The following is a 23,019-nucleotide window of genomic DNA, read 5'->3' on the forward strand; positions in this document are numbered from 1 at the left end:
GTCCACATTTACTTTCTTTGATACATATTTTAGTGATGCTTATTCTTTTTACTTACAATGGCATATACAATACCGTTTATTATTTAAAAACCTTCTGATTTCTCCAGTGTAAGAAGATTGAAACATAAATATACAAATTACATGTAACTTTTTTAAAAAAACTAAACTTAAACACTATTATGGGAAATAATTATTTTCAGCCTCCTCCCCGTCCCCTCGTGTCTTTTTCTAATTTTTCAGCAAAGTTGTCTGTAAGCTTTATTTTTAATCAAATTCTTTCTGATGGTTTAGGGTCCCTGCTTTGGGGGGGGGGGAGAGGGAGAGCTTGCTTTACAAGGAAGCTGGAATAATCTGCTTTGAAGTTACTCTGCTTTGCTTGCCCACTTTAGTCCGCGCATCACTGTCATATTGCTTCTGAGCAAACTGGCAAAAAAAAAAGGGGGGGGGGAAGATAGTTAAACATCTTGCCATTTATGAACAGGGAGAGGGCAAGCAGGCACCATTGCACCTTGACCACCTATTATGAAGCTCTTTGCTGCAATGTCAAGTGAAAGCAAGTTAATTGGGTGAAGCTGTAGAGCATGTTAGGGGCATAGTAAAGGGATGCTATCTGACAGCTGAGTGTCAGCAAGAGCTACTCAACTGTGGCTGAGAGACAGAGACCTGTCACAAAGTTCACGCATGCTGCAGCACAGTTAGGGGAGTTGAAATGTGGGTTCGGTCTCACTTTCTCCCTCATTGCATTCCGGCACCTTAAGATTTCACACTGGATGTGTTCAACCCTTGTTCTCTAAGCTGTTTTTTCCTTTTTTCCTCCCGAATTCAAATGATTGGACAAAAAGATGCTAATGTTTGGCAAAGTGAATGTAAATATCATCTTTCGTTCTCGCTTCTCGCTTCCCCCCCCCTCCCTTCCTCTTCCTTCCAAAGCGAAGAATCTACTTCGAGACTCTGAGACAAAAATTAGACCGCAGAGAGAGCACTAGAGGGACACACATCTCCATAAAGGGTTCTGGAGCCTGGCGATTAAAGGTCGCTGGTTAACAATCTGGGCAGCAGAACTTTGCCTCTTCAGATCTTTCGCAAAGGAATCCCTTACCTGAGATTCTTACAAGTTGGCCACCCCATCTATTCATTTGAATACCCCTCCCGCCAGCCCCGGCAATTCAAATGAAGGGAGCAATTTGAAAAAAACAAAGTCTGGGAGTAAATTAACAGAAAGCGGTGATAAAGGATCCTGTCGTTGGCATTTCAGCTGTAACTTTTAGAGCTGCAGTGGGGCGAACTCAGTCCGTATTACTACTCTGTGAAAGAACGAAATGCCTAGATCTTGAACAGATGCTTAATGAGAATGGCATACAGCCACAGCGCCCAACCTAAACAAAAGCAAAAAAATAGGAATATTCAAGATAATGAACATGCCAGTATTCTACATCTGGTTCTTCCGGATATCTTGAGACCAACTCCTAAAATTCCCTTTGGATATGATGGCTGGGAAGGGTAGGCAGCAAATGCAAAGAAGGTTCTAAGGATCTGTTAAAAACAAGTTTGTGTTTATGTATTTGATTAAGCAAGTTTACGTGGCCGCCCAGCTCACCGGCTGGTGATTCCAGGGGGCTTACAACATTACAGATTTTCCCTCTGTGCTCCTTTTCTGCAACTTTTTGAAGAACTTTAGAGGTTCCTTTATATTTATAAGGCAATCAACATAGGCTTGGGTTCCTTTTGTTTTTTGTTAAAAGGGCTGGTCTACAATATTTGCTGTACTACTATATCCTTGGAGACTATTGTCTCTGTAAAAGTTGTTTACCATCCCAACATATTAATCCCTTCCACTGTCGTGGATGCTTTTCTACATTTACTCTAAGTGCATTAATCCTGCCCCGTGCCAAATAGCAAAGGAAAGTAGAGATACTGAAGAAATCAACCATTTTAATCCAGAGGTGGATTTCTTGAGTTATTTCAATGTAGGCAACAACGCTCAGAAATTCCACCCTCCATCAGTCCACGTGTTTGCTTTATCATGGAAGGTGAGGACTATTAATGGCCAAGGCCACAGTAGCCCTGATTTCCACCCCATTGTTGTTCTTTAATTCTACCTGAGCAACTTAGGAGAAGCAACCTGACCATAGAGTGGAAACCTTGCTAACCCCCTCCCCCCCTGGCCCCATCACCTTTACCAAATGTTGAAGCCTTTTCTATTTCTATTGACTAGCTGCCAATCATTACGTTTCATACTTTTGTTGAGCATGGCTCCCTAAGGAAACCTGTTTTTTTGTTTTTGCTTTTTACCCTCTCCCCTCCTTTGGACTTTTGAGGTTGTTTTCATCCTTCTTCCTTTTGTTTGTTTCTTAAAAAAAGGGGGTGGCTTGTTTTTAAGGAGTAAACAAACATGAGCCCCAAAATGTCCTTTCGCCAGGATAAGCAGGTTGATTTGAAGAGACAGTAGTGCCAGCACACATGCACATTTAGCTGACCTTTAGCTCCTACTATTTATTGATGTCATTTACTTAAGCAAGACATTTAGCCTGATCGTCGTTCTGCAGCCTCGTTTAAAATACCGCACACATTTGTACAGAAGCTCTTTCTTCTCTCGAAGCAAATGAAGACATCCCAACCTTTTCTATTGTTTCTTTGATAGTGTGCTTAAATGTTCAGATAAACTTATAACTTGCTGATTTAAATAATAGATGTGCAAATACCTGACTTAGATGAGAGTAGCCTGGCTGGGCACTGTTAGACTAAAATCCACTAGTCCTGAAGACTGTGTGTTTCTATTTTGTGTACAAATTAATTTTGGGGGGGGGGAAACATTGCAGAACTGAAAGTATGACTAGTTTTAAAACATCTCCTTGGGGTAACCTTTTGAAATTGCTGCCATATGGATAGGTCTTAAAGGTCCAGCTTTTCACCCAGCTCCAAGATACTTTGTGTAATACCAGAAAATCAAGAGCCAACATCAAAGAAAAGTGATGAACTGTGTGATAGATAGAGCCATTGATTTTCCCCTCTTCCCAGGAACAGTAATAGAACTGGGAAGAAAAAGCTCTAAAAAAAAAAAAAAAAAGCCCCCAGAATTCACAGTAGCAGAATTCCAAATATTGCCTTTATATCTAACAACTTTATTGATTTGTTTTGCCTGCCAAATGTAAGCCATGGCATTCGACAATGGCGCATTGTGAGCGGTCTGTTTTAGATTCTTGTGTGTATATATATTTAACTGAGATTATATGTTTTAAAGCAGGGATCCCCAACTCCTGAGCCGCAGTTTGGTTCCAGTCCGCAGCCTGATGGATACAGCCTTTTTAAAGTCCCCTAGCCCTATTGTATTCAAAAAGTGTTAATGTACAATCTGGAAAATTTGCTTGGGTTTACTAGATATTTCGAGACAAGAATTCAATTTGCAAGTGATTTCTTTTACTGTGCACGGACTCTTAGTTTTTATCAGTATTCGGGACTCTCCTTGTGGAAAGCAAAATATGGTTATTTACAACTTTTAAAATATTCCAGGCAAAGAATGATAAAACGGTTAAATATTTAAAACTCATGACCATTTCCACCATCTTTTCTCAAAAAAGGTTTAGTAAACACTTCTGTTTTTATTTGTTGTTTGTAAGACTTACTTTACATTTAAGAAATCCATGTAGTCAGATAATCGTAAACCAGTGCATGACAGCAGATTTTTTAGCTATATTCAAATATTTAAAAAGAACATATGTCATCAAAGCATCGTATAAGCCAAAGGATCAACTGCACTTTTAGAAATTGTTATTAATGGGTGCAGTCAATAGATATGTACAGTATACTTGCATCCCTTTGAAATCAGTGGGGCTTAAAGTTACGCATATTTCATGTAATCCTCATTTAGCGACCACAACTGGGACCATCAGTTTGGTCACTAAGTGAAACCACAGCCATGCTTACTGTCATACTTCACTTTTCCTTTGCTTTACAAACTCAAGAAGGTTGTAAATGTGAAAATCAATTGTAAAGTTACTTTTCATCACCATCGTAATTACAAATAATTGCTCAATGAAGGAGTTGCTAAACACGGACTACCTTCTAGAGGTGATAGCTACTCTTTTTATAAAATAATTAATGGCAAATGTTTTTGTTGTCTTATTTTTTTTTCCCTAGGATTCACGAAATGCTTCAAGCATCCTTACTGTGTCAAGCTCTTTACCCCAGCTAGATCAAGGCTGTCTTCCAGGATTTTTGCCACTAAAGTCCGACTCAGATTATGATCTGCCTTTTACCTTGGCACATAATAGACCTCCAATCTCATCATCCTTTCCTTCAAACCTACATGTCACGTCTGCCAAAAGAGCAATGCCAAATGGATGTTAGAATCTAGTCATTTTGTAAGCAGCTGAAAGAGAATTAATTAAAGTCCGATTTTATTAGGATGTTCTTAGCCTTTGAATTGAAGTTTGCTCTCTATGCATTTCTATGGCATTAATTTTATATTCTTCACCAGAGGAAGGAGGGGGCCATGTTCCTATGTGCTGCATATCCCATGCCCAGCGTAACAGAAGGGTCATTTTAAAAAAAAAAAAACGAAAAACTTTTTATTTATCATAGTAGCTCATTTTTATGTAATATATTTTTAAATGTTAAAGAATGACACATTTGGGGTAATTTTCCTCAGACTTTAAAAAAAAATCAATAAGCCATTTTATTCTCTATCTATCAAAGTTGTTTCATACTTGTCTATTTTAAAACAGGGCTGCAATACTTTAATAGGATTGAGAGAGCTATTTGAAATGTATGCCAATGATTCCTGTCATTTCATGGCAGCCCTGCCATGGTTCACTGAGCCCTCTCTTCTCTCTTGTCAGCTCAACTGAAGACAAGCATTTAGTTGCAAACTTTAAGCAGGTTGTGCAAAACAGAAATGATGTGACTGCTTCTCCTCCTGCACAATTATGTCACTCCTGGTCAATGTGAGAAGGTCAGGTTGCCCCTTGTAAAGCTACATGATACCACTTGCCCATTTGAACAAGTTAAGTGCAGAATCCGGTCCCTGACGGCCCCCTTTTTATCAAGTCTGCATTTGATCAGGAAGTAAAAACAATGGTGTAAGGAGATTTGGAGAGGATGTGATTATGTGCTTTCATAAGGGCAGTTCTCCAGCCAGCATTGCAGGTAATAAATTTAGTCCGAGTTTCAAGACTTTAAAGTAATGGCTGCTCTGACCTTCAAAAATAAGCTCCTTTCTTTGTTGTGTTGTTGTTGGTAGGACCCAAGAGTGACGCCCATCTTTGATGCTGACAGAATTTAAAACAAGGCCATTGCCCTGCATTTTCTGCCTTGTAGCACACAAAAGTAAAATTGTATGTCAGGCCAAGATGTCGGGGAGCTGACAAGATGCCCCAGTGACATTTCAGCTGGAAAGAGCAAGTGTCTTGCAACCAAGTGGTCAAATATCAAATAATAGGTCAAGCAGGAAGGAGCTGAGTTCTAACCACAAAGAGGTTTCTGGTAACTTACTTGACAAGCTTTTGGGCGCTTTGTGGCTTGACAAAGTGATATTCTGTTGGGTATCGCTAGACAGTCTGTTCTTTATTGCCTTCAGAAGATCAGACATTGACATTGATTAAACTCTTTAACCCTTAAAGGTTAAATTCTGGCTGTACGCATCATTGTGAAGAAAGAACAAAAGAAATTTTGTAATATATACCATTTGTTATGGTATTAATCACCCCTACTCCCCAGCGCCATTAACATTTGATGTGTGATGTAGTTTTTGACAGGGTTATTGAATGCAAAATCTATATGTTAGATTGCTTCTCATTATAGATCAGAGATACATTAGAAAAATAACATTGTGCTTGGTGGAATTTGTAATTTCTCATGCTTTGATAAGAGTAGGGTTTGATTCCATAAACCTGACTGCTAACATTTGTCTTTGTCCTATCATCCCAGAAGACATAAATTTGCATATGTAATACACCTACCACTCTCAGTAAAATCATGTAAATTCCTGACTGGTAATTCCAAAGCCACTCCGTGGAACTTTGAAATTTTTTCAAGTATTTCTTATTTTAAGTTTTCAAGAGGGTTTTCATGCCTGCAGTTGCAACTGTGCTCATTTAAAAACGAGCAAATCATTTTTGTAAGAGGTACTCTCTTCATAGCATGTTATCTCTGGTTTATTTAAGACAATATTTTTTTTTTCCTTCTGACTATTTCTACCAAGAGAAAAACCGGAAAAAAAGTAACATGTGTTATTCCAATCAGAGATTGCTTATCTTTTCCATATGAAATTTTAGCATGCTTTGTTTTGTGCTGTTTTTTGTTTTTTTTTAATCACAGTACACACTTAGGCTTTTTAAAAAGAGAGATAAGATGGAAATCTGATGATTTGCGTATCAGCTGTATAATAAGTCACAGTTTGAGATTAAAATCAACATAAATAATTTAAACATTATTGGTTTTAGAGAATTGGAACAGATCTGATTTGATTTTTTTTTTTAGTTACAGAGCACTGGAAATTCATAAAGGAATGTATAGATAGATCTACCTTTTACAAGCAATGAGTCTTAATGTTTTTAAACAGAGAGTTTTCAAAGCAGGCTGATCACAGCTAATATTATCTGGAAGTAGTTACGGCTACATTACAGAGCAGATATGAGAGCAGCAATCTTAGATCTTTTTATCTCAACATTTCCCAAGGAAACAGTATATACCTACCCAGAGTAAAATTTGTTCCCATTGCTTTATTCCCTGCTGCTCACAGCCATGTTTTCTTACCAAATTAGAATTTGCACAGTTCTGCTTATATTTGCTATTTATACAAAATATACCTGTATTCATGAATTCATGTATAAAATTCTCTCTCCCAATATTTTTCCTCTTTTCTGATCTCAGCATTCTGATCAACATTCAGGAGGGGCACTTGTGTTTGTGTGTGCGCGTAGAGGTCAAGCTTTATTAGCTCCACATTTAGAAATCTAATTAATTACAACTGTAGCCAATGTAATGAAATCACAATTCTATCATCAAACTTCCCTTAATCCATGACATGCTTAGATGTTTATACCGTCAGTGATGATATTCAGAACTTATCAACCCTGTGAATAGAAAACACATGTAAAATTATTAAATGAACCACTACTAGATGTCACTGCACAGAGAAATATTCAGGCAAGTAGAGGAATCAGGTCCACAGAATCTGACAGTTTGGCTTAAATAACAAATAACAGTTTGGCGTGTCACAACAGCATAACATAAGCGCTATAGCTTTTCCATTATGATATCAGGAGCATGTGCAAAAAGTGGCAGAGCCTACAGCATGAGACTTATTTTGTCCATTTCCTCAGATATATATTCTCCTCATGCCTTCAAGATGAATACGGGTATATATTTAATTCTGCTTGTGGAGATTTTGATGCTCTTTCAACTCTTAGTATCTCAGGTCTAACTGCTACAAGAGACGTGTCTCTATGGTGTACTTTCAAGAAATCTTGCTAACCAATAGTAAATTATTGCATTTCGTTTCTTCATTGCCCATGTTAGCTTGTACAGTGTATCAAATGAATGGCACAGTATAATGACTTGGCACATCCCCCTGTTTGCATTGGCTGTTTGATACTGAGATAAAGCCGAAATGAAAATACTCATCCAATCTTTTTGTCAAGAAAAGCATTTCCTTGTCTTGTCAGGTTTTTTTCTTCTTTGTGACAGTAGCATAACTTATATGCTCTATCATCCAAAGATAGGTTACATTTTTAAAAAGTATATAAAGCAGATTTACAAACACTTTTTAATGAAATTTTGTTCTGGCCATTTCAGTGGACATTTTTTCTTCATGTATTACGTAATTAATAGTACTTACGTAAATTATATACAATGTGAAGATGAAAAATGATATATTTTTACAAAGAAGCATTCGTTTTTCAAAGTTGTACTTAACGCACTCCACCAAAACGAACCCAGTTAAGTTTTAATAATTGAAATTGAACAAGAGTTATATCTAACGTCTAAGCTCATTCTATATCCAGTTTATCTACCTACTACAAAACAAGTAATGGAACATGTTTTTGAAGCCTTCTCAGCCACAGCTTCCATAAAATCTGTTAATATCATGGCTCTATTTTATGTCAACTGGCGTGGCCCAACTGACATCATTGTAATATTTACTAGAATTTTCAGAACATTTTTAAAAATATTTTGAAATTAACATCCCTATTTTAGTTGACAATAACCTCTCCATACCTTTATTTAATTTTTAGGTTTGAGCTACATAAGATTTTAACCTAAAAGGCTTTGCATTTTGAGGAGCTCCTTAACTTTCTATTGAAATTACAAACACACATAGTAAAGAAACAAATATTATTGTATGTCCCAACATGGCAGTGTATTAGCACCACGTGAATTGTAAATTTGGGGGCTGATGAAGGAAAGTAAGCAGAATGGAAGAGCATTTTAAGGAAGTAGATTTGACCATATTATACCTCTACCAATCTTAGCAGTGTATTAGGTTGGATTTAGCACAAAAGTAGGCTTGAAATAAAGTAATTTTTATTCTAAGAATATACTTCTGCTTCCAGGCTTAGTTTCAAAACTCTATATCGCCAGCATATTTTTTTTTCTAATCTACATCATTTACTAGGACTCCACACATGCTTTTCAGAAGCATTTTCTTGCTAAAGGAAATACATTTATTTTTGATACACGAAGCTGTTCTGGGCAATGTGCTGAATAAAGGGACCCATGAAGGAATGCAAAACTTGTATTGGCATATTAGTTTATGTGCATCCAAAGCAACCTCTAGAGAAGCTACCAGGCTCCACATTTATACAGTATACTCCTAGCTGATATAAGCTCCTATTCAATCCACATCTAATGAGTTCTCAGTAGGCAACCATAGGATTAGGCCGGGGTAGGCAACCTTGGCTCTTTTTGACTCATGGACTTTAACTGTCAGCTGACTCAGGAATTCTCAAGAGTTGAAGTCCATGAGTCATAAAAGAGCCGAGGTTGCCTACCCCTGGATTAAGCAATTAAAGTGTTAGAAGAGCATTCAATTTGAGATTGCTTATACACATTTTCTACATGGATAATTGAATGCAATCTTTAGTTTTTGTGATACCTGTTAGATTATGTCTGCAATTTTTAAAAAGCCCTTTTCTTACAGGAAATAACTTCTCCCTGTTAGTTTTGAAAAGCAATTTATATTTGATTATGATAAATTGTGGAAATCATCATGATCTGATCTGACAACAAACAAGGGTGATTGCAAAATTTCCATCGCCTCCTGGTTTATTTGAATCAGGAACACCCAACTGGGAAAACAAAGCAGCAGCATCTTCCAAAGAGCAAGCCCCATTGAAGTCAATAGAATTTACTTTTGAGTTAGCTTTCATAGAATCACACTGAACAACTTTGCTTTAATATAAGTGTCAAATGCTCAGCTGTGGATTTGACCCATGCAAGCAATAAATAGAAGGCTGGAACAAATATAAGCACCATATTAAGAACAGAATTAGTACCTCCCTAAGCAAGAATGCAATTATTGTTTCTGAATTTAGATAAAATGATAAGCTGAAATGATAGATAACAAAAGTTTCTATATAAATGTAAGACAATGAATTCACACATCAATATAGTCAAAACATGGTTTATTTGGTTTTTACTTGAAACTAGCCACTGTGGTTTATAAAACCAAATTTATAATGTATCATATAATTGGAATCCAACCATTTATGGCTTAATAAACAATCATCAAAAAAACAGCTGACTGTGATGTGAGAACGCAGTCATTCTGTGTTCTTCATTTGTTGACAGAGCTCTCTTCAAGCAAGCTACAGTTTTATTGCAATGTCACATAGTTGGTAACACTTAATACAAAAGTTCAAATGAGAATGAATCAAAAGAAATAAAACAAAAAAGTAGCTATCTTTTCAGGCAACATATTTTTCATTTCTTGTTTTAGGTTTTAAAACATAATAATAATATAAAAATAAAAATAATGTTGGAAGGTACCTTGGAGGTCATCTAGTCCAACCCCCTACTCAGGTAGGAAACCGTATACCATTTCAGAAAAATGGTGTCCAGTCTCTTCTTAAAAACTTCCAGTGTTGGAGCATTCACAGAGTCTGGAGGCAGGTTGTTCCACTGATTAATTGTTTTAACTCTCAGAAAATTTCTCCTTAGTTCTAGGTTGCTTCTCTCTTTGGTTAGTTTCCATCCGTTGCTTCTTGTTCTGCCTTCAGGCGCTTTGGAAAATAGCATGACTCCCTCTTCTATGTGGCACCCCTGAGATATTGGAACACTGCTGTCATGTCCCCCCTCGTCCTTCTCTTCATTAAGCTAGACATACCCAGTTCCAGCAACCGTTCCTTATATGTTTTAGCCTTCAGTCCCCCGATCATCTTTGTTGCTCTTCTCTGTACTCTTTCTAGAGCCTCAACATCTTTTTTACATCGTGGTGACCAAAACTGGATGCAGTATTCCAAGTGTGGCCTTACCAAGGCATTGTAAAGTGGTATTAATACTTCACATGATCTTGATTATATCCCTCTGTTAATGCAGCCTAGCACTGTGTTGGCTTTTTTGGTAGCTGCACCACACTGCTCGCTCATATTTAAGTGATTGTCCACTAGGACTCCGAGATCCCTCTCATAGTTGTTACTATTGAGCAAAGTACCACCTATACTGTACCTGTGCATTTGGTTTTTCTTGCCTAAATGTAGAACCTTATTTTTTTCACTATTGAATTTCATTTTGTTAGCACCCAATATTCAAGTCTGTCAAAAATACGTATGTTTTAGACAACGTAGTAATGAAACTTCTGTTTGATAGTACAACAATTTTTCCAGATTTCCAAGCTATTTAAAATGATAAATGTGTTTTTGTGAAGAGTTCCTTCATGTTCCCCAAGTAATAATCCGCATAAGGGTTTTTTTTTGTAAAACAAAACAAAATAAAAAACTGGGAGATTCCTGAAACCTGATTGTCAACAGACAGAGACTATCTGTGCTTTCAGATATTCTGAAGAAAAGAAGAGAAAGAAAGGGCATTTGACCTCTGTTCCTGTATGGATTTTCTGCATGCAGAAGTGACAGCAATCAGCACTAAGAGAAGTGAAAAATCAGGAAGTGGCAGCTCTTTATCTGAACACTGTGGCAAAGCAGCCTTTGATTCCAGTCTTCACGTAGCTATTGAATTTCCTGAATTGTGTGCAGAAGCCACCTCTGTGAGAACAGACTTAAAAGATGTAGAAAACGACATGCAAGAATTTTTAAAAATATCTTTTCTGTTTCTCTCTTCCCCCCCCCCCCCGAACCTCTGAGACTATCTATCATTTCAAGAAGAAAATTATTTTGGTGGTTTGGATCAGCCTGTTCTAATCTAGTGCTTCCAGATGTATGGATTTCAGCATGACCAGCTTTTTTTAGCCAGCATGGCCATTGGTGTGGATTCAGGTGCTGGCAATGTATTTGTGGGAGTGGGGCATTCAGTTTGAAGAGAGCTGGTTTAGATAGCCAAATTGAAAGTGTCATTTTTAATCACCTATATTATAAAGGTCACCTTATTTTAAGGATAAGCAAAAGGTAAAGTTTTCTCCTGCCCAGCCATGTCCAATTCTAGGAAGCGGTGTTCAATTCTGTTTCTTAGCCGAAGGAGCCAGCATTGTCCAAAGACACTTTCCGTGATCATATGACCAGCATGTCTATATGCTGAGGTGCACGGAAGACTGATACTTCCCCACCAAAATGGTACCTATTTATCTACTCGCATTTGCATGCTTTCAAACTGCTAGGTTGGCAGGAGTTGGGTAAGAATAGGAGCTCGCTCATCATACAGTACTTGGGTCTTGAACTGCCAAGCTTCCGGTCAACAAGCCCAGCATCTTAACCACTGGGCAACCGTGATGCTTCAGGTCAAGCAAAACAAATTCCAAAAATAGGAAATAAAATTGTATTGCGTGCTTTCCTAGAAGAGATAACCCAACAGCCTATCATGGTAGGAGTGATACTGTGACCATGAAATAGCTTTCCCAGTGCAAGTTTCATCCATTTTATTTTGGATGTACTGATTTGTAGTTTCCACAAATGTGGGAAAATAGATCATGAGTAGATTTGATTCTGCCAGGAAGATTTGTGGGTGGGTTTGTGGGTGGGGTGTGTGTTGCAAATTCCCTTGCTATGATATATTGAAATTCAGCACAGGCACCCAAGACTTCTGGATTAAAATTATATAGCTCTTTTTATTTGAAACCATAAAAATATAGCCTAATCAAGTTCAGACCAGTTGGAGAGGCACCTTTTTAAGGAATTGTGAGATAATCCTTTTTATCTCTCTTCAGTCTCCAACTTTGTTTAGTTCAATGTGTCTTCTGAACAATGGCAATATTCATGGGAGCTGCAGTGTACAGTACATTAATTCTTAATTTCTCATCATAATGAGAGGGTGAATTTCTAGAAATGGGGAGAAATTTGTCCAATTCATATTTTAATTGGTAGCAACCTAATTTTGCAATATTGATCCAATCTTTCATTTAGTGGAATGGAGGTGGGCCCCCGCCCCCTGGGTGCATGTTGGGGAGATGTCACCCTTTGTGAGGAATGAAGAAATGCACCATCACCTGGAAGTGGCCAGCAAATGGCCCTCACCTACTTCACATATTGCATAACCCAAATAAGTGTGAGTAGTTTTTTGGAACAGAGATGTGTCACTTCAAGGAACAAACACTTAATTCATATTTCAATCTCTCATCAATGGAGAACTTCCGAGCTTCCAAAGAGTCAGAATCTCACTTCCTAATACTTGTCAATAGAGAAGCACTTTGCTGTAATTGTAGTTAAAAACATCTGGAGGGCTGCAGTTGTTTTCTGTATTGTGCAGTTTCACCAACATCAACACAACCAAAACATATCTGTACTATCTATTAACTATTATTTTTTACATATACAAGATTATTTATTAATCAAATTTATATAGCCGCCCGTCTCATCAAAAGTGATGCTGGGTAGTGCACAACAAGATTAAAGAAGTAATAAAATAACTCAGCTCACTATCAAAACAACAAAGAAGGCAAGCATTCCTCAAGCCTCAGGATACTGTATATTAAGAAACTTGGAAATTTTAAATCTATTTTGATGCACTCATGTTTTCATGGGCAGGAAGGATTTTCTCTGTAGTCACATTGATTCTTTCATACTATTTTTTAAGTATTTGTGCAATCCGGGGTTTATGCATGTAGACTTGACTGATTGGTCAGTCACCACACCGGAAAAGGTAGTGAGATCAATGAACATTACTATCGGGATACTAGATTTGTTGAGATTCCAAACAAATTACTTAAAACCTAAGGGAGAACACCCTGACTGATCTGGTTGGAGATTGTCACTGAGAGTAAATTTTAAAAGGAAGTGATGAATAAGACCTTTCAAAAAAAAAAAAAAGCCCAGGCTGATCTATTTGCTATAAATTAAAATCAACGCTGCCGCTTTGCAACGTAAGTAAAGTTAAATAGCCACGTTAGCAGATCTTGTTTTGCAAAAGGGATTTGTGTGCGTTTTCATCCAAGAGTCCCCATTGAGAAAGACGTTTCTGTCTAAGTTAAGAAAGAATAAAGGTTCATGATCTTTGCAATACCATTTTCTATAAAGAAAATTTCTTGTCTTCTGCTACTTTTTAAGAGAAGGCCAACCTGAAGGCAGAGATTGTTCCGGCTTCAATCGCAATGTTTCTCTCTCATCTAATGCACACAGCAGGACTCCTTCAAGGGTACAGCTTAAACTGTTAGGGTTATTTGAAAAAGTGTCTGAAGGTTTTCTACTAGCCATAAAGAATTGCATTATAAAGATTTGTAAGTTGTAAGAGCGAAAGATGGTCCCTTCTCCTTTTGGTGCTGGACCCCATAAAAGGAAGTTTCTTTTAATCACTAAAAGGTTCTTCCTATTGTCAGCCTGCAAGAACTTTTCCTTATAAAGTTAAACAACGAGTTCTGGTTCAACATGTGGACTGTGAGAATGCAAACTTAGTTCTTTCCAGACAGTTTTAGTCATTTTCTGCATCAAAAGAGACAAATATTTTAAGGGCAAGACAATAATGTCATCAACATTGGCTGAGACAGCACAGAGAGAATTAGAAAGACCTTTCTTTGTAGACATAAATTAAGAAACTCCCACAGATAGCAGGTGCTTCAGAAGTTCAACATGTTTCATTCTTGCAACTCACTCCTAGTTTTTTTTTCTTTTATGTTTTCTGTCTTCCTTTCCTATGGTATGTATTTCTTTTAAAATTTAACAGGGTTGTGGAAAAACACCATCCAGAGGAAAATCTGGAAAATGCAAACTTTTCCTTCCCATGTTTGTCTCTAGGGAGGTTTTAAGAGTTTGGGAAACAGCAACCTTATTATTCTACTCCTCACCTCTTGGAGAGGATTTCAACCCTTGGTGAGTGATAATCAGCTAAGATGATTAAAGGCCTGGAGACAAAAGCATAGGAAGAACGGTTGCAGGATTTGGGTTTGGCTAGTCTAGAGAAAAGAAGGACCAGGGAAGACATGATAGCAGTATTCTAGTATTTGAGGGGCTGCCACAAAGAAGAGGGGGTCAATTTATTTTTCAGAGCACCAGAGGGCAGGACAACAAACAATGGATGGAAACTAATCAAAGAGAAACTTCCTCACAGTGAGAACAATTAACCAGTGGAACAGCTTACCATCAGAAATTATGAGTGCTTCATCACTGGAGGTTTTTAAGAAGAGACTGGACAGTCACTTCTCTGAAATAGTGCAAGGTCTCCTGCTTGAGCAGCGGGTTGGACTAGATCTCCAAGATCCCACCCAGCTCTATTCTGATTAATGATATTTGGGCTAAAAGCTAGCTAGAACCATAACTGTTATGGAAGGGACAGAAATCTCTGGATTTTCTCCATCTCTTGCTAGCCAACAAATTGATTGATAGTCGTGTATGCAGCCAGAAGGGTGTACTGCGGTAGACTTGAAAGTTATGCTAAAGCTGGCATATATGCTTGTAGACTATGTTCTTGGAAAGAAGAAGCCACATGTGCAGGAATTGATGCTAGACATCCAGGAGGACTGATTGAACATGATGGGATGAAGAAGACCATAGGCAGAAATAACTGAGAATATCCTGAAGGATGCATCTTGCCACAAAAGATGTCTGAGACAGAGAGGAAGCTTGCTGTTAAGTGATTCACAGGGTCTGGTATTTCCAAGAGAGAGAAATGGAACAATGACCCAGATTCTGTGTAAAGAAAGATGATATTAAAAGTGAAAGCAGACTGGAGAGACTGAAGAAAACACTTCAAGAAGCAGTGTCAGATATTGGCGGAAACTATCGTAACTAGACTCAGTCCTCAAAGCTAAGAAAAATACTAAAAAGCTCAGTAAATAGGCTGGCAAGAAACTACTTGGGCTGTAGGAGTAAGACTTACTTTAGCAACACTAAAGTGGTATCTGTTGAGAAACAGAACTCCTTGAGAATTTCTGCTTGTTCTGCTTATGTTTAAGCCACCCAAAACAGACCCAAGACAACTGTGGGATGATTTCATACAAGGAGGATGGAGTTAATACAAAAGAGAAACTGCGAAACAAGAAGAGATTTTACCAAAAGTTAATAAGTTAGTTAACATCTTTAGTGGGAATGAATGTAATTAAACATGTTTCATGTATCTATTTATTCATCTGCTCCACCTTGACCTTGAAGTTCGTTAACAGTTCCTAAAAACAAGATCGGATATAACAATGATGAAAGCCAAAGAACTTTTTCATTAACACTATAAGCCAAGTTGTGGTTTGTATCCATTGATTATATCCAAACAGTCACAATTTTAAGTATCAAAAGAAATTTGATATGTAGATTCTAGTTCACACTATAGCTTGTGTGAGGATGAGACGGAACCCCATTTGTGGTTTATGCCTATGTTTCTTCATTTAATTCAACCAACCCATCCACTAAATCTGAAAACAGGTGATGGGAATTTCAGCAGAATGTCAAACTAACTTTTCCAGTTCTGATCTGCTTTGACATCTTGCCTCCTTGCTCTAAAACAAAAGGAAATTAAAGACACCACAAGATGATGTAACTGTCTTGATGTGTGGAATAAGAGTCAAAGCATCATTCAAACCCGGGATACCTTTAATTTTTCAATAGCTGGAGAAATGATACATGTTGCATAACATGCAAAGACTTTTTGTTCATGTTGCTGTTTTCTTATAGTCTTTTAGAAAATTTTTCATGAATCAGATATTTTTGTCCCAAAGTCCATTGTTACTTCATTTGCAAAACCACAGCCAGAGCAATAGCTGTTAATTTTTGCATTCCTAACAGCTTTCCAGTTATCCTTTAATGTTTGAGCTTCCAACTGCAAAGCAAATATATTATTGTTGACCCCTTTTGTGACAGCAGTGTGACATCTCCTAATTTTCATGTTCTCTCCAGGTGTAGGTGTTTCCTGCTACCCATCTTCTTTTATCCACCACAGAAAGCAAGACTCCTTTCTACTTTAGGATTGGTTAAAATATTCTGCACACTGGTCCTACTTGGGCCCATCCTGTAGATGTTCCAATTCTCCATTAGGGACTGTCTCTGATCTATATATTCTTTCATATTGACAATATCTGGGGAAGCAGCTATTTGTCAAGAAAAATCAGGAGTCCTTGATTTCTGCCTCAAAGCTTTCTACTTTTAAAGTTCCAGAGATAATGTGCCAAATAATGGATAAAATAGTATTCACTTGAAGGTAGATATATCTATTTATCACAGTCTCTTCTGATGCCCACCAGATGTGTTGGCTGAGTTTTCTGGGAACTGAAATCCAAACCACCTGGAAAGTACCATATGGGGAAGGGCTGATTAATCCCATTTGTGTTCCATTCTTCAAAGAATCCAGGGCAGGATTACTGTAAGGGTTGCTGACTGTATCTTCACAATCAACATGCGAAAAAGTAGATTGGACTGAGAGCAATATATTGATTGGCCCAAGATCACTTAGAAGGTGTAATGGCTGAACAGGAATTGGGATTAAGATAAGAACTTCAAATTATTTCTGGTTTCATTTTTACATTTTTTTAGAATGTACATTTAAAATATGTGTACATATTTCATTGTGTTGCCACTTAGACTCTTTATGCTACAGCAGGCTTCTTTTAAGCAATGCAAAAAGAAAAATCCATAAATGGTTATATTTGCTATATTTTAGCTTAGCTAGAAGACACAAAAGCAACTTTTCTGAATCACTGCTAAAATTTATCAAATGTCCTTATTGGTAAATGTTCTGTAATAATCTCAGAAGGAAATCTAAGTAGCCATCTCATATTTTGGATTACAAATGAGATCCACAAGTTATGCCACAGCAATGGCTTTGGATTTTCCACTCTGTGCAACTCCCGACCTTATGCATGAGAGAGATGTGATGGCAGGTTGGCATTTCAACAACAGCAAGATTTGTCTTCCTGCTATCCAAACAAGATGATGCAAAAAGAAACTGAAATTTGTGATGGGACAGCTTTATGTCTTCTCATTGTCACAATCCAGAAAAATTCTAAATGCAGCTGTTAAAACAGTTGCTGTACTACGCAGCTTTAATGGACCTGCTTCTCATCTGCTACTAAGTGCCTCCAGAGCTAAGTGATGAAGAAGAAGAAGGTAATTTAGCATGAAGATAAAAGTAGCCTTTATAGAAACTGCTGATGTTTAAAAAAATCAAAAGGGCTGATAAGAGCAATTAATAATTGTGAAATCTGCTGTCCTTATTCTATGAGACTTATAAACATGTTTGAAAGGGGAGAAAGATTAAAATACTTATTGATCGACTAATAGGTAAAAGGTAAGGTTTAAAAGCAAAGCATTGACTAATATATATTATATTAATTAAACCTTTCCCATCATTGTGAATCAACAAGAACAGATAAGTTGTATCTGCAGGTTCTTGAATTGATTCTAGATTGATTGCTCTTCAGAGATCTAATGCCAATACAATCCACGCATCAGTTTTCAAAAATATTTTTTGTACTCCTGAGTGAAAGTGAAAAGATGCACCTTGTCTTCTTGATGTACTACTTTTATGAAGTTACAACATCTACAGTTCATTTGAAGGTCTTTGATCACCAGGGATGTGAGGACCAATATAAATCAAATGTTTTGTGATCTGCTTTGAAGAACGCCTTTTTCACTTTGATTCAGAACTGTAATAATCATTTTAAGGATGAACATAACTTTTGTGGATTATTTATGGGCCGAATGACCACTCAGTAAATTAATTTACGAAACTGGGCCAGGTAGGGTTTACCCACCAGCAACAGAACGGTATAACAATGCTGTGATGCTACAATGAGTTAAAGATGTCTTCAGGTCTCAAGCTCAATTCCTATTGACTGCAGCTGTACAGCTTTCCTGACAGTATTACAAAGAATTTTGCTGTTACTTTCATTTGTGAGTTTTTTTAAAAGATTTGCCTATTTAGCCAGAATCTCCCGTGGTTCCCCATCCAATTACTAAACAGAGCTGACTGGGATCCTCCAAAGTTGGCTAGGTACTACTATTTGATAAAACAAAGTCTCAGCCCAATTGCCTTCAATCCATACATAACTCAAGCAAACATGGCATATAAAAATGTATACAAAAAGCAAAGGCTATGATGAATGACCTTTGAAGTATGGCTTTTTTTAAAATGCTTTAGAGCAGGGTTTGTCAACCTCAGCAACTTTAAAATGTGTGGACTTCCCAGAATTCTCCTGCCAACATGCCAGGAAGTTGAAGTCCATCCATCTTAAAGTTCTTGAGAATCACTGCTCTAGTTAATGTTGGGGACACAGTTATTGAATTATATGGATCCAGCCCTGCATTTCCTGCAATAATGTTGTTGATGCTGGGCCCATTTCCAATTATGCAGTGCCAGTGTCCAGGGCAGCTTTGAGTCCATCTGGCTCAGCTTCAGCCTGACTTTCAAAAGTGGCAAGACCTAGGTGAACTTTAAGCAACTTCCAGCATTCTTATCAGATTTTTTGGAAGCTTGTACCTGGTATTAATAGTCTTATTTTTTTCAGTCCATTTTATATCAGATGACTGTATTCCAAAGATGCCATCTGGGAAACATTCTGCGAATCATTCAGGATACCCTGTTTGTTTTTAAACAGCAGTCTGACTTTATAGAGACCCTAGACAGAGAGTCAAGTCTGCACTAGTGAAGGAATCACGATGGTGGGATTTTGTCAATCGTGATATTACTCTGTGAAATAGCAGACACATTGATTATCAGATTGATTTTTTTTTTACTTATTTTATCTCACCCAAGTACTTCATGCTCCCTCAAATGTAAATATCTGAATATTCTTGTTAGCAACTGACTCGGAATGGTATTTTCCATGACCTTAATTCACCAAATAATATTCCAACTTTGAATGAGATATTGGATATTTATACGGAGATTTTCCAAAGGAGATTTACAGTTTGAATCCAAGATTGACTTCCTTTCAAATACAAGAACATTTTGTTTTTGAAATTACTCACCAAATGGCCAAATAAAGTTATTTGCATTAATACAGCTGTAAAAAGAAAGGAATCCTGCAAAAGATTAATTCCATGTCTTCATATGAAAAGAAATGAAAAAATAAAAATCTATGGAGATTCTCAATCATTCAAGTCATGGTTGTCCCAAAGGAGGCAACTGGGCTTTTTTGTTGTTGTTGTTGTTGTTGTTTTTTTGAAGGCATTTCGCTTCTCATCCAAGAAGCTTCTTCAGCTCCTGACTGGATGGTGGGGAATCCATCCATCCATTCATCCATCCATGTCTTCAAAGAAAAACAAGGAAGTCCACTTGCCTCTTGAAAAAGCATCTTTGAGATAAAAATCTGAAGCAAAATGATTCATTGAGGATGTTGCCCAACAAGAATATGGAAAGCATAGAGTATCTATGATATTAAATATTACTATAATACATTTTAATGTTAATTTAAAGAAGATAAAATGAAAAAAAAACATTGCAATAAATAACCGATACATAAAATCTAAAGGAAGAAAATACGGTATGTGTACAGGACAAATGTCTTACTATACGAGTCTGAATAAAATAACATACTTTTTTTTAAAGATGGGGAATAACCATTATTGAGTTGCCTCCTATTATAATTGATAAAACATCCAATATTTGCTAGATTTTGTTTAAAGATGAGGAAAAAAAAAAACAATTTCTGCCTGCAAGTTTGAAATCTCATAGGCTTGTTACATTTAAAAAGAGATGAGGCTGGAAAATCAACTCAACACCCCAAACATAATTCTTTTTAACTAGTCATTAATGTTCAACTGCCAGGTGGAATAGATACTGATGGAGGCAGCTGGAGGAGAGGAATTTTGAAATGACAATTGATTCCAGACAAGTTAATGGGGTATACTGTGTAATTCCCCCCCCCTTTTCCCTCTTTTTCAAAGCAGAAGAGAGGAAACAATACACTTTGCTAAGGAACAAGGATCCACAAGAGTTGTATTATATTGGGGAAATGAAATCTAAACTGCAGATCATGCTTCTAAATTTGTGTGGAAATACATTTTTCTCTACCTGGGTAGCTGCTGTCCAACTCTCGTAAGAATGGTTGAAGTCTACCAGAAGTAATGTTAGGGCAGAGTATGCTAATTTTTGAACACCACCTCACAGAGCCTTCTCTATGAAAAAAAAAATGTGGTTTGTATCACTAAAGCTCAGACTTCTGGTTCAAAGAGTACCAAGGTTTATTTTAAGATATATGGACTTCAACTCTCACAATTCCCCAAGCAGCATGCTATAGAACAGTGGTTCTCAACCTGGGGGTCGGGACCCCATTTGGGGTCAAACGACCATTTCACGGGGGTCGCCATTTTTTCCCCCTTTTCCTTATCTGTGCTACTCCCTTTTATTCTATTGGCTTTTGAAAGCCACTAGAATAGACTCTCTTGAATAGAGTCTAATTCTATTGGCTTTCAAAAGCCAATGGGAATTGTCCAGGCTGTCTCTGCCCTGCTGAGCCCACCAAAAGTCCCATTCTACAAACGGTGCTGCACCAGTTGAGTAGTCCTCGACTTATGACCGGTTGAGTAGTCCTCGAGTTACGACCGGTTGGGGTCGCGGCATTAAAAAGGTTGAGAACCACTGACATAGAAGCTATAGAAAATAGGGATCAATTCAAGGGTTCCTAGATCTGGAAGAAGCCTTCATGCTTCATTTTATGTTTCACCCTAAAGTCTGACACAGATACCCTGACGTTCAGAAATGTGGGAATTCGGAATTCACTTTGGTTTTTTGTTGTTGTTGAAGGAGAACACTAGTGGGAAGGCGGAGAAGGAGACAAGGACATGTTGCCAAGTTGTTAAAAAGGGGCTTGTTTGCAAAATGTGGTTGGGGCCTTTGTCAATGAAATCATGATATGACTCTGATGGAAATATATCATATATTTTAATGTGTGTTTGTGTGTTGTTGTATATGTGTAGGGGGGGGGAAATCAAATAAATATTAAGTGGCTTGAGATGGAATAGAAATTGGGATTGCCAACCCAGCCTGCTAACCCTTTCCTTCTTTCTCTGTCTCTCTCACAAACAGTTGAACAGACCTCTGCAAAGGCATCTCTCAGGACCTCGTTGAAGCTGCTGAGGTTGGGCTCCTAGCAACCTCAGTCTCTGCTCGGTTTCCCACACCCAGTGCAGAAGATGCTGTTGCCGACTTTGCTACCATTGATGCGTGTGGCTTCCCTGGTCCTTACTTCCAAAGCTATGCAACTTGACCTCACTCCTCAATTCCCTCAGTAATTTACTATGGGACTCAATCGGGAAGACAGGCAGAAGAGTGTGTATGTGTTTGTGTGCAAAATCTAAGCTGCAAACTGCAGTACAACCTTGAGATTATAGATGAGTCCTCCTGAGAGGGGGACATTTAGGCACGTAGTGATTACAGTATTGTACCTGAAGGCAAGCTTGGATAGTCTCTCAGAACTAAACAAGGAGCTTGTGAGAGATCTTTGGAGCTCCTCCCAGCACTCTGGATGGGGGCCATGATACTTCTCCTACTGCTACAGTATTTATACCCGGGGGAAAGCATGGGGGTTCATCAAGCATCTCTTTGCACCAGGAGAAAAGCTCCAGGTGTTAGCAGGGTTCAAGCTGGTGGATCTAAACTTTAAATTCTGAAGGGCTAAACTACTTTCTTCTGCTACGGTTTCTCTTACACCACACACAAGTTCGGTCTCTATTTGCTTTTCGAATTAAAATATGCAGTACTTTCTCTGTGTGTGAATAATATGTGGAGCCAAATTGTTTTTAGCAAAAGTAACGCTTTATGTTTTATATTATAGTGTAGTGTAGTAAAGTGAAGTGTAGTTATAAAGTGTAGTGTAGTGTAGTGTAGTGTAGTGTAATGGTATGGCATGGCATGGCATAGTATAGTATTGAATATAATATGATATATTTCATGGAACACATTGTTCTCTTTCCAACTAATCAACCCCACCTCCCACCCGCAAATTTTCCTTGACAGATTTTCCAATTTCAACATATCAAATCGATCTTTTCTCACCTTTTCATTCAAAAAAAACCCCCAGCCTTACAGGATCATTCATAATGCTCTTTAATAATGGGTTTGAAATTCTTTGCTAATGACTTGAAAAGCCGGCACTGAAAAGATTGTCTGTCCTCCGATACTCATAATTAGTTTTTTCAAAAATCTGACTCTCCCAGAAATGTAATAGAAAAATGCCTCTCCTTGACATGACATTACCACATAAGAGCAGCTTATTTTCACCACTTGTTGCAGCTTCTCGGAACTGTCTCATGTTGATAAACAGGTCTGTCTTTCCTCATTAAGAAACCACAGCAAGCCTATCAGAGTTATTAATATTTTAAAAAAATAATCCAAGGAGTCATTTATGACATGGGCGAATGAGCTTCATCAGGGTACTTCATAAATAGTAAGATGCTACCTCCTTATCTTTGCAAACATTTATTTGACTGGAGAGCAGTCTATTTTAAAAAATATGCTTTCTCCTATTCCTTCCTTCCTTCCTTCCTTCCTTCCTTC

The 23,019-nt window shown here is 37.6% G+C and overlaps 1 protein-coding gene across 8 annotated transcripts in view; it reads left to right on the plus strand.

Annotated features, from left to right (window-relative positions):
• Positions 1-22,224, plus strand: part of CCDC171 (coiled-coil domain containing 171) — a 199,345-nt gene extending 177,121 nt beyond the window's left edge. For 5 of the 8 annotated variants that reach the window (XM_039363668.1, XM_039363663.1, XM_039363667.1 and 2 more), the window contains one exon: positions 4,138-8,532. In XM_039363668.1, coding sequence (XP_039219602.1) covers positions 4,138-4,347 — 210 coding nt within the window. In that variant the 3' untranslated portion in view covers positions 4,348-8,532. Of the gene's footprint in view, positions 1-4,137; positions 8,533-21,549 lie in introns of those variants that run through there. The other 3 variants (XM_039363664.1, XR_005559169.1, XM_039363669.1) reach the window with 3 other exon arrangements.
• Positions 22,225-23,019: the final 795 nt, after the last annotated feature.

This window comes from Crotalus tigris, unplaced genomic scaffold, assembly GCF_016545835.1.
Source record: "Crotalus tigris isolate CLP2741 ecotype Arizona unplaced genomic scaffold, ASM1654583v1 scf7180000019563.1149672, whole genome shotgun sequence".
Taxonomy (NCBI): domain Eukaryota; kingdom Metazoa; phylum Chordata; class Lepidosauria; order Squamata; family Viperidae; genus Crotalus; species Crotalus tigris.